Source organism: Lepidochelys kempii, chromosome 4 (assembly GCF_965140285.1).
Source record: "Lepidochelys kempii isolate rLepKem1 chromosome 4, rLepKem1.hap1, whole genome shotgun sequence".
NCBI classification, from domain to species: Eukaryota; Metazoa; Chordata; order Testudines; family Cheloniidae; genus Lepidochelys; species Lepidochelys kempii.
Window position 1 is genome coordinate 122,233,495 of NC_136383.1, and position 11,542 is coordinate 122,245,036.

The 11,542-nt window shown below is 42.9% G+C and overlaps 1 protein-coding gene across 1 annotated transcript; it reads left to right on the forward strand.

The window, feature by feature from the left end:
- The first annotated feature begins 576 nt into the window (after positions 1-576).
- TNIP2 (TNFAIP3 interacting protein 2) lies at positions 577-11,309 on the forward strand. The gene is made up of 6 exons (XM_073342712.2): positions 577-1,560; positions 5,294-5,596; positions 8,093-8,182; positions 8,553-8,834; positions 9,290-9,409; positions 10,049-11,309. Exons 1-6 carry the CDS (start codon positions 1,063-1,065, stop codon positions 10,331-10,333), a joined length of 1,578 nt encoding a protein of 525 aa, XP_073198813.1. The 5' UTR covers positions 577-1,062; the 3' UTR covers positions 10,334-11,309.
- The last annotated feature ends 233 nt before the right edge of the window (positions 11,310-11,542 follow it).

Genomic DNA, 11,542 nt, shown 5'->3' on the forward strand with positions numbered 1-11,542 from the left:
CATAGAATCATAGACTCATAGAATATCAGGGTTGGAAGGGACCTCAGGAGGTCATCTAGTCCAACCCCCTGCTCGAAGCAGGACCAATCCCCAATTTTTGCCGCAGATCCCAAATGGCCCCCTCAAGGATCGAGCTCACAACCCTGGGTTTATCAGGCCAATGCTGAAACCACTGAGCTATCGCCTCGCCCCCTCTCCCACTGTACTCTGTCCTAGCCAAGGGGCACCGTGTCAGCCACTGTCCAGGGCACACTGCGGGTCCCCACAGGGCTACGCTCCCCTGGGATTGCCAACCCTCCAGGATTGTCCTGGAGCCTCCGGGCAGGAAAGACTAATGGGCATGGATTATGTCACGTGGTACAACCTCCCGGAATACTGGCAACGCCGCGGTCTCCCGCGGGGCCAGGGTCGCCGTCCCCGAAGGCCAGCACCCCCTGGCAGGGCACAGCCAGCCCCGGCCGCCCCGCGCGGGCAGGGCACGAGCGCAGCCCCGAGAGCGCTGCCCCCTCCCCCAGCCACGCTCACTGCGCCGGCGCAGACTCGCCCCGCCCTCGCGCCTGCGCCCCAGGCCGGAGCCGGAAAGAGGCGCCGCCTGGCTGCTGAGCGGTCCCCGGGGAGCGGCCGGGAGCTGCCGCCTAGCGCCTGCTGCCGGGAAGCCCCGCCAGGAAATTCCCGGGGGCAGCTCCGGCTGGGACACCGCGGGCCTTACGCAAGCCCGGGCTGCCCCCTCCCCCCGGCTCCCAGAGCCCCGCGCGGGATCCCCGCGACACAGCTCAGCCCGCCCCTCCCCTCCCCCGCCGGGGCTCGCTCCGCTCCCTTCCCCCGCCCGGGGGTTCCCCTCCTCCCGCGCGGGGCTGTGGGCCCCGCCCCCCGCGGGCGGCCCCTCCCCGCTGGCGGCGCCGAGCAGCCGCTGGCCGCCCGCCTGGCCGATAAGAGGCGTGGGGGCCGGGCCCAGCCAGCGCCGAAAGGCTCGTCTCTGCTCCCGGGCGGCGGCGAGGAGAAGGCTGAAGGGAGCGGCACGGACAGCCGCGCGGCCCCTCGCCTGGCCCCGCGTGGATTTCTATGCAGCTGGCGGGGTTCTGGCTCACCGCGCTGGAGGAAGAGACGGGGCCGCGGGGTGGTCGGCGCTCTCTTTCCCCCGCCATGTGCTCGGTGAACGAGGACAGCAGCACGGACCCGCTGGTAGCCCGGTGCAGGCAGCTGGAGGAGACCGTGGAGGCGCTGCACCTGGAGAACAAGAGCTTAAAGAGCAAAGCGCCCCGCTACAAAGCCCTCTGCAGCCTGTATCATGAGGCCGGGCAGCAGCTGAAGCACCTTCAACTGCAGCTCTCCGCCAAGGAGGCGATGATCGGGGAGCTGAGGGCGAGCGTGGCCAAGTACCAGGCTGCCCAGTTGGGAGCCGCACAGGAAGAGGAGCAACAGCCGCCGCCAGCTGGGGGAAAGTTTGTTGGACCTGCAAAATCTCTAGTGGAAAGTTTAATAGATCAGGTTGGCCAAATGAAGCAGCAGCTTAAAGACAGCGAGAGAATTTCAGCGCAGAAGGTTGAAACTTTGACCCAGGTAAAAACACAGATGTACCAAAATAGCACTTGTATTTACAGAGAAGAGTGCCTTCCCCTGGCAGTGCTTTGCAAAGGGCTGAGCTCGAGTCTGTCTTCAAAAAGTTGCACACTTGTGAGCCAGGACAGCATTTAACCCCACTTAATACGAAAAAGTGTTATTTTAAGCCTTTTTTTTTTTTAAGAGAAGGGTAGGATTTTCAACCATTAGTACCTAAAGCTAAACACCCTATTTGAAAGGGGCTGGGGTGCCATGATGATGTGTGGTATTAAAAAAATAAATAAATAAATAAATAAACCCCTTAGTTTAGGTCACTAATTTAGATGCCTAAATATTGATTTAGGACCCTAACTTTAGATGCTCTAGTATGGAAAATTTGGTTTAGGTGACTTGTCCAAGGTGTCGCAGCAAGCTGGTGAAGAGGCTTGGTTAGAGCCCAGAAGTCAAGTTTGCCAAACCCTCTGCAACCACTAGGTAACCTGTCGTCTTCAAATACTTTCAAGATAGCACTATTTATTATAACCAAAGTATAATCACCATGCACTTCAGGGCAGTGATTGAATTGTGGGAACATGTTAATTAAAAAGTAGTTGCAGAGACTATGAAATCTACTGGCATTTTTAAATGTAATCTAAATGGTATTTTTCATGCTATCAGGATGAGATTTACAGCTAGCACACTAGCTAGTATACATCTTTATATAATCTCACTAGTTTGCACAAGTAGAGTGGAAGAGATTATTGGAAAAGATGAGCTAAAATAAATTTATTGCAAGCAATTATTTTTTCACTCCATAACAAAAATCCACAGTGCCAATATTTCTTGATTAAAAGGCATTTAAATGGGATTTTTTAGTTCTTCCCTTTTTCCCCTTTGTGTATCTGCTTCTTGAACTGTTCATCAGCACATCTGTACACCAGACCTAGCATTTCAGTTGTAACCATTGCAACTAGTTGGCAATTCGGGGGGGGGGGGGGGGATCTCAATTTTCCTCCTTTCTAGTTAAAAACATCTTTCTAACTCTGGAAGAAGTGTTTTTACTGTTTGTTTATTGAAATTAAATTGTTTAAAATCTTTCTCTTTGTAATGAAGCAGTCTGGTGTCTGTGAGGGGAGTTCCAAATGAGAAAATATTGGAAACTGAAACAAGTAGTCTTGTGACAAAGTAATCTCTTGACATAATGCGGGTACAAGAATGTTTCTCAAATGGAACACTTCTCTTTAGACCGGTTCAGGCTTTGAGACTTGTAATAAAACATGATCTCACTGTTTTATACAGTGCGCAGCTTGGGATGTGTCGAGGTATTTACACCTCTGTCAGCACTCCGCTGTTTGACTACCTTGTGAGGCAGGTTGATTAATGTCTTATGCCATAAACTACCCAGGAAGTGCAATACCAGCCAACAAAGCATAGCTAGAAGTAGCCTTTTGTTCTTCAAATGGATTTTTAAGCCTGTCAAATCCTTTTAAAACATTCAGTATCCGTATTGGGTTTGATATAGTTGTGGGTTTGTTCTGAATCCCAAACAGTGTATCCTTTCTCTTAAGTGCTCAAAGGCACCAGTCTACAGTAAGTACATGGCAGCATTTCATTTTCTAATTACTGTAGTTAACATTTAAAATAAGCACTTTCTGTTGCAGCTTTAAAACTGCACTAGTCAATATAAGTTTTGATTTTTAGAAATGAACATTTTAAACACAATTTATTATGAGGCTCTCCCGAGGTAACCCAGTGTCACTGTTGACAAGCTAAAGGTCAAGATAATGCCCTTATACAGGTTTTTACGCAGGGGGCTTGGAAACTTAGTTTATGCTCTGCTTTTCTATTGTATTCTTCCATTGGAGGACCAAGATTTGATCTCCTGAGGAACTGGCAAGGATATTGCATTACAACCTTCCCCACCCCTTCACCTCCAAAAAACGGGACAGATTTTGCAAGATGGACTGTGGCTTTTGCCTCCATAACCTCCTGTCTACCCTGGGATCCAGGGCAACTTGTGGGCATGTCTGTACTGTGTGTGGGAGTGAACCTCCCAGCCCAGGTCCACCGGTAGCAGGGCTTGTACCAGCACTTTAAAAATAGCTGCATAGAGGGCACTTTGAAGTTGTGGCTTGGGCTCTGAAATGAAGCCAAGCCCACACCACTCCCTAGGCTTCAGAGCCTGCCTTGCAACTTGAAAGCACTGTCTAGGCAGCTGTTTTTTTTTTTTTAGAGCACTAGCCTGATTTCCACCCCCATGGCCCACATCTGGGCTGGGAGGCTCACTCCTGCTTGCTCCAAAATACCATATAGACAAACTAAAAGACTCTGGGGGAGCTATGTTTCATATGCTTTCTTTACAGCTGTTGTCCTCCAATCTCTTTCACCCCCTAACAGTTTAAATGGGAACAATAGAAGTTAGTGCTCACTGGGTCAGTGTTAATATACTCCAAATTTCATTTACAATTTGAGTACATGATGATGCCAGAGATTGGCTGCCGTCTAGACCCCAACAAATCCCAGTCCCATCAAACCATTCACAGAGGGGCTTCCATTTGTTAAGCGAGGTAATGTTACAGAGCTTCCAATTCCATGAAACTTTATTGGTACAACAAGATATACAAGCATTGCCAAAGTTAAGAAAATGCAGATCCCTCAGATATTTGTGAGGCAGGTATAACCACCCCAGGATAGAGTTACGCATTCTGTGTGGGGTTTCACCAGCAGGAGAGTGAATTTGTGTGGGGGGTGGAGGGTGAGAAAACCTGGATTTGTGCTGGAAATGGCCCAACCTGATGATCACTTTAGATAAGCTATTACCAGCAGGACAGTGGGGTGGGAGGAGGTATTGTTTCATATTCTCTGTGTGTATATAAAGTCTGCTGCAGTTTCCACGGTATGCATCCGATGAAGTGAGCTGTAGCTCACGAAAGCTCATGCTCAAATAAATTGGTTAGTCTCTAAGGTGCCACAAGTACTCCTTTTCTTTTTGCAAAGACAGACTAACACGGCTGTTACTCTGAAACCTGTGTGGGGTTTGTTTCTCTGTCATTACTGTTTGTTCCTGATCAAGTTACTATGTAGAGTGATACTATCTTTGCTGTCTCTCAGAATCAGGCATACTATTTGCTTTGATGAAATTTATGGTCCCTAATAGTTTAAGGAAATTATTTTCTACCACCTTATAATTTGGGACACTGGAGTAGAAAAGCCAAACAGAGGTCTTTCATTGCACCCTAAAAGTGGTCAGGACACTACAAGCTGGCTATGCTGCCTGCATCAGAAGCTTAAGTTATAGTGCATAAAATTGCATCCTTGTATAAGTATGTTTTTGAGAAAGTGGGATAACTGCCCCAATTATATATTTTTTTTTAAAAAGTCTGGAGTGATTGTCCTGAAATATCAAGTAAGAGGTTGGAAACAATCTGCAGTTGATAATGTATTGGCAAGTCCTTTTCTGCATACCAACTATTTTCTGACCTAGGATATGTGCATAAGCATATGTTCATGAAAATGTAAAATGAAAACTGGAAAAGACATTGTAGACCAACACCACATTCAAGAAATTTGATGAAAAGTGACTTTATATGAGTGGTCTTATTTAATGGTGGTAACATATGGTACTAATGACATTCCTGAAGAGTGGACTTAAGTTATTCTTAAACAATGATGAGAAAATTCACTTTTATAAATCTCTTGGCTTTTGAGTTCATTTTATGTTCTCAAATATATCAACTTTACCCCCAATATCTAGGAAGTGCAGAAGCTGGATCGGCAGTTAGAAGACAAAGACAGAGATATACAGCAGATAATAAACCAGCCACAGTATGAAAGAGAGAGAGAAATCTTACGACTCCAGAGAAGCTTGGCAGAGAGAGAGAGAGTCCAGGCTACAAGTGAAGTACTATGTCGTTCACTCACCGATGAAACTCACCAACTTCAACGTAAATTGGCATCCACAGCAGAAATGTGTCAGCAGCTGGCAAAATGTCTAGAAGAAAAGAGAAAAGACAGAGGGCATTTGGAGGAGCATATTCCTATGGAAAGATCCAATCAGGTACACTTAATACATTTTCTGTCAGTGTGAATAATTTGGAGGGAGGGATGTTACATTGTAAGCAACTGTTAATACAATAGCTCTAAGTTATTTCTTACTTTCCCCAATCACTTCAGCTACAGTGAAGAGAAAAGGAGAATCTTCTCACAAAACCTTAACTGTTGGTATTCATTGAGAGATGGAGCTGGTTTTGATCATGTCATGTACATCTTGGCCATCCCTCATCTATCTCTAGTAGTCAGAGCCTCTTTTGGTAGGAGGTGCCATAAGCATTCTTTCCCAAAGTATGAATATTATATATTTACACACATTATTCAGTAAACCAGTGGCGGCTAGAGCGGAGCACTAGAGGGTGCTATGCTGTTGGGGGTGACATCCCTTTGACGAGAGACAAAAATGAGGCCCTTGGGGTATGTCTATGCCAGGGGTTCTCAAACTTCCTTGCACCACAACCCACTTCTGATAACAAAAATTACTACAAGGGGTGTGTGTGTGTGCGCGTGCACGCTAAGCTCGAGCCCCACTGCCCTGTGGAGGGAAGCCAAAGCTTGAGCCGCATTGTCCTGGGCGGGGAAGCCGAAGCCCAAGGGCTTCAGCCCCAGGTCGGGGGCCTGTAACCTGAGCCCTGCCACCCAGGGCTGAAGCTGTAGGGCTTTGGCTTCAGTCCTGGGCAGTGGGACTTGGGCTTTGACTTCAGCCCCAGTCCCCAGCAAGTCTAACGCCAGCCGTGGTGACCCCATTACAATTGGATCGCAACCCACTTTGGGGTCCTGACCCAGAGTTTGAGAACCACTGGTCTGTGCAATTAAGCACCTGTGGCAGGCCCATGCCAGCTGACACTCATGGGGTGCACGCTAAAGGGCTGTTTGTTTGGGCTTGAGCTGGAGGTTGCAAGATGGAAGGATCTCAGAGCTCTAGAGGCCGCTATTGCTTACTCTGCTCTGTGAGCCCAGGTCAGCTGCCATTGGCCAGCTGCAGGTGTCTAATTGCAGGGTAGATGTGTCCTTGGACCACAAAAGTCAAGTTGGCTTAAATATCATAAGATTTTAAAAGAATTTGCTTTTTTTTTTTCTGATTTGTTGAGCCTTAGTGTGTGTGATCATTTTCAATTCAAAATTCATCCCTGCACACACAATGTAAGCCTTACTCTTGCTGTTAGGTTATGGAAGAAGATTCCTCTCTCGGGGAAGGATTAAAACACTGGCCAGGGAACCAGGAAATGCATCCAATTCCTTGCTCTGTCAGACTTCTATGTGGCTGTGGACAAATTATTTCATTTATGACTTATTTTCTACCTAAAGTGGAGATAATATAATTTCCCTGCCACAAAGCCTTGTTCAGGTAAATGCCTTAGTGTTTGGCAGGTGCGTAGATACTACGGTGATAGCCAAGAAATACCTACCAAGAATCCGCACCTCACTGGTGGCTGTCTGACTTCAGTTTCATTGAAAGCCTTGGGAGATGGCAGTATTAAATAATGGTAAAAATTTGCAAGAGAAACCCTACTGTTCCCAAAATGAGGAACTACTTAAACAACAACTGTTGTTTCATGACAGTATCATGAGTTGGCAACTCTTGATAATTTAAGATATTATAACCCCCATAAGAAATAGGGTATTAAAACCAGATACTGTGGTGACATTCCGTTAATTTTGTTCATGAAGATTCTTCTTGAAGTTTAAAGCAGATGAAAGTACTGCTCATTTCTTGTCCTGAGCTGCTGTTACTGGATCTTTTAAAAGAGCTGCGAGTTTCAGTGATCCCTGTGCAGAGTTTAAATTTGTAAAGTGCATTGGGAGCCTTTGGGATGAAAGATGATCTTGTTATGTAAAATATTACTGCGTGAATAGACAGAGGCTGACTTAGATGGAAAGAAAAGCAGATTGTTTAATGGGACTTGAAATTTTCAGCAATGTGATGTTTTATGTGTAACTGAAATATCCATCTCTAAGTAATAAGTTTTCAGTCTAATAACTAGCTTACCTTGTACAGTGGGGACTTCCCTGTCAAAGAGAAATTCAGATATGATTCCTAGTTCATTCTAGGGAATTTTTTTTCAAAAATGTTTTTTTACTCATGTACTTTGGGTTTTTTGGGTTTTTTTTTTAACAGATGACATTTCTTAAAGTCCAAAGGCATGTAATTAAATCAAAAGTTTAAAACTTCTGGTCAAAAATTCATCAAGCAGCTTTATTATTTTTTGTTCTCATTTGCTTAAAGTCATAGCAAGCCAAAATGAATGAGTGTTTGTGGCTGCTGGTTGTTTTATGGTTTTTCAGGTGGGCTATTCTCCCTTACATTAAAGCAAATTTAATTTCTTTGCTTAAAAAACGTTTACCAACAACTGATCTTACAATGAGCTAATCTAAAAACATGTTTGAATAGCTTAGGGAAGAAAAATGGAGGATGTTTGTGCTATTTTTAAAATAAAGCTGTGAATGTCTTCCAGGTTTGTGCGGTTTTTTTAATCAAAGTAACACTTACTTTGTCTGACAGCTACAATTTTCAGAGAATAAAACTTCACTCCAAACAATTATTTGCCAGCTACAGGAGGAAAATCGGAAGTTACAACAAAAAGTGTTTCATGTAAGTACATTTTTAGTTTGTAGAATAGGATTTGATTATACATTTTGAACTACAGTAAATTCCCACTAACAAACCCTAATTTAATTTAACCCTAATGGTACCTTTATGCAGACCCTGAATAGTCTCCATAAAAAATATTAGCTAGCATGTAATCTTTGTTCCCTTGGCAAATACAAATCCTCAATACATAGCCTAGCTGCCCCATTGACTCAAAGAAATAGTGTCAGAATGCAACGTGTTTAAGAATTCTGTTTCTGCCCTAACACCACATTAACACCACTCACCTTAATCCTTCTCTGAAAGTTTTTGCTTGCAACACTTTGTTTTAAGGTGTATAACTTTATTTTTGACTTTTCTGTTGCTTTCTCAGGTGGAAGACTTAAATACAAAATGGCAGGCATATGATGCTAGTAGAGAAGAATATGTGAAACGACTCCACCTGCAGCTGAAAGAACTGAAGTCTCAACCCGAACAACAGCAAGGCATTATACCACTGAAAAGAAATTCAGAGCTGATGCAGAAGGAGATTTCTCGGTTGAACAAATTACTGGAAGAAAAAATGAATGAATGCATTAAAGTAAAGCGAGAGTTAGAGGATGCGAAGAAGGCTAGAGATGGAGATAGTGAACTTGTACAAATGCTGGAGCAACAGGTCATTAAATCTACTCTTCGATCAGAATTGCTTGATTTAGGAATTAAGATTTTCTCAGAAAAAGATGGGAAAACAAGTTCACTGAATTTTTCACTTTTTTTAAACAGTTGATTTTTCTGATTTGGCACTTGGACATAGGGTGGCTGTACCGATTGCAAAGGTGGCAACAGTACAAAGGGGCGCACACACAAGTTCAAGTAAAATGCAGTACTGGAGGAATTCTGTGATAGCTTTATTTTCCTCCAACACAAAATATCAGGATTTTTGTAAATTCCATATATCTAGTTAAGTGCAGACATACTGTAGAAAAGAATACCTGCATTCTGAACCAATGTTACGGAGTATTAATTTAAATATTAGAGATGGGAGAATGTATAATTCTTTTACCAACTATGACCTCTGCTACCTCACCACTCTCAGTAAATGGCTAAAATATTTCAATGATTCATTTTCAGGTCCTTGTTTACAAGGATGATTTCACATCTGAAAGAGCGGATCGAGAGCGTGCACAAAGTAAAATACAGGAGCTTCAGGCAGAAGTTTCATGTCTACAGCACCAGCTAATCAGGAGACAGGTAAAGAAATCTAGAAAGGCAAGATATTAAACCAAGTTGTTTTCATTAATAAGGGAAACTCAAGCTGAAAATCAGACGCACCCCAAGGAAACAAGAATAACTCCAAAACATACCAATAAATCATGGACAGATTTGTTCAATATCTTAAATTCAGAGGTGTCAAAGTTGTAACTGCTAAAAATCCCATACCTGTATTTCAGAACTTCAGTTCTAGAGGAATTAGGAGTTGTCTTCTATTTATATAACGCTTCCTATTAGTCCCAGTGTCCCTTCTGCGTTGAATCAGCAGAACTGGAAATAGTATTTCTTCTCATGGATTTAGACACTGTACCAGTTCAGTACAAACAGGGAATAGGTAGAACTCGCTTGTTTTTTTAATTTCAGTTATTTGTTGCACATGCTATACTTGACTCCCAATCACTTATTTTATGTAGGTTTTATGATTGTTTGGAACTTAATCAACTTTCAGTTGCTGGCTCTGATTGCTTTGAGTTTCAGCTAAAAATCTTTATGTGAAGTATGCATTGGCTTTGGTCCGCCTTATCAAAATGTCATTACTAGCATTTTAGATTAACCCTTTTGGGCTCAAAATTGGATTTTTGATACTGATTTTTTTTTTAAATGATTTTAATTTCCTAGGAATCAAGAGAGACAGCTGGTCATGTTAGAGTTCACACTGGGAACCAAAATCATCGTGTGTATGTACAGACAAATGTTGAACATCTACTGGGCAACAGCCAAGTCCAGTCAGGCGTGAGGAGAACAGGTTCACAATCTGAACAAGCTGCTACACGCACAGACAGTGGGAGTTCAGGATCAGAGAGAAGAGGACAGGGTGAACTTCAGTGTCCTCATTGCATGAGGTTCTTCAATGATGAACTCAGTGATGAATTTCTCAGACATGTTGCTGAATGTTGTCAATAATCTGACCTGAGAAGTGCAATCAAATATCAAATCAACCACTACTTGATACTGAGAAAACAGCACTTTGAGATGTATACTACAGTACCAATTAATGTTGGTTATATTTTTAATATTTATCATCCAGTGTGGATGTTTGGACTGACTTATCTAAGCATAAATTCAGTGTTTAGTTTCAGCATTGAATCTCTCTAATTTGAGGACATCTTACTGAAAAGTTAATTGGTTACTAATCTACAATAAGTAAGGGCAAAAAAAATGAAATAATTCATTTTAAATGGCCATAATGTGGGATGTTAGGAACCAACAGGATAAGAAACGTCTACCTCTTACTTCATTCCACCACCTGTTGGACTGCACAAGAGACTTCAACATAAATCCAGCCATTTTGCAAAGAATGGAAATATACAAATTACACTCACATTTGTTGGAGTGTTAACAAATGCAAATCTGCTGCAAGCCAAAAGTTCTGAAGAGCACAAAAGTTGTGGATGGGCTCAGAGCACAGACAGATTTACAAGCAAAAGTCTATGATTCTCTATAAATATTCAGATTGCCACAAGTACAGAGATTGTAACTGGATTTGAAATCTGTATACCTTCCTTTTCATAGATATAGCCATATAGAGAAGAGTGGCAAAAGTGGTAAGGTAGGAGGGAAAAAAGCTTCACTCTGCCGTCTCTGGGGTACAGTTGAATAGAGGCATCTCATTTGCCACTACCTTGAGTCTTAGAATGAAATCAGTCATGTCTGTCTGACAGAGCTTTTATAAATCACTTGCATTGAATGTGAGGAAAACGTTAAGATACTAGTTACTCTGATCAAAACCCTCTTTTTGCACTGAAACACATTGCATGGGGATTATATTTATTTTTTTCTTCTGTGCTAGAAAGTGACTGTAAATATGTGAATACAGATTGTATACAAATTTAAAATTTGTCAGTTATTTTTATAATAAAATGGTGGTGTAGTTGCTTTATGGGGTTAGTAATATTTCAGTGAAAAAGAGTCTAAATGCAGCTGGACTCAATTTCTGGCTGACTGTTACAGCTTCAAATAAGAGTTGCCACATTACTTTAGACATAAGCTGCTGTTACATGAAATAGATTCCTTATCACATACTATTTTCAAATAGTAAGTGCTAAGTTATTGCACTGAGAGGAAGGATGAGCCTGGGGATAAGGTGCTAGTTTAGGAACTAGGTTGTCTCCC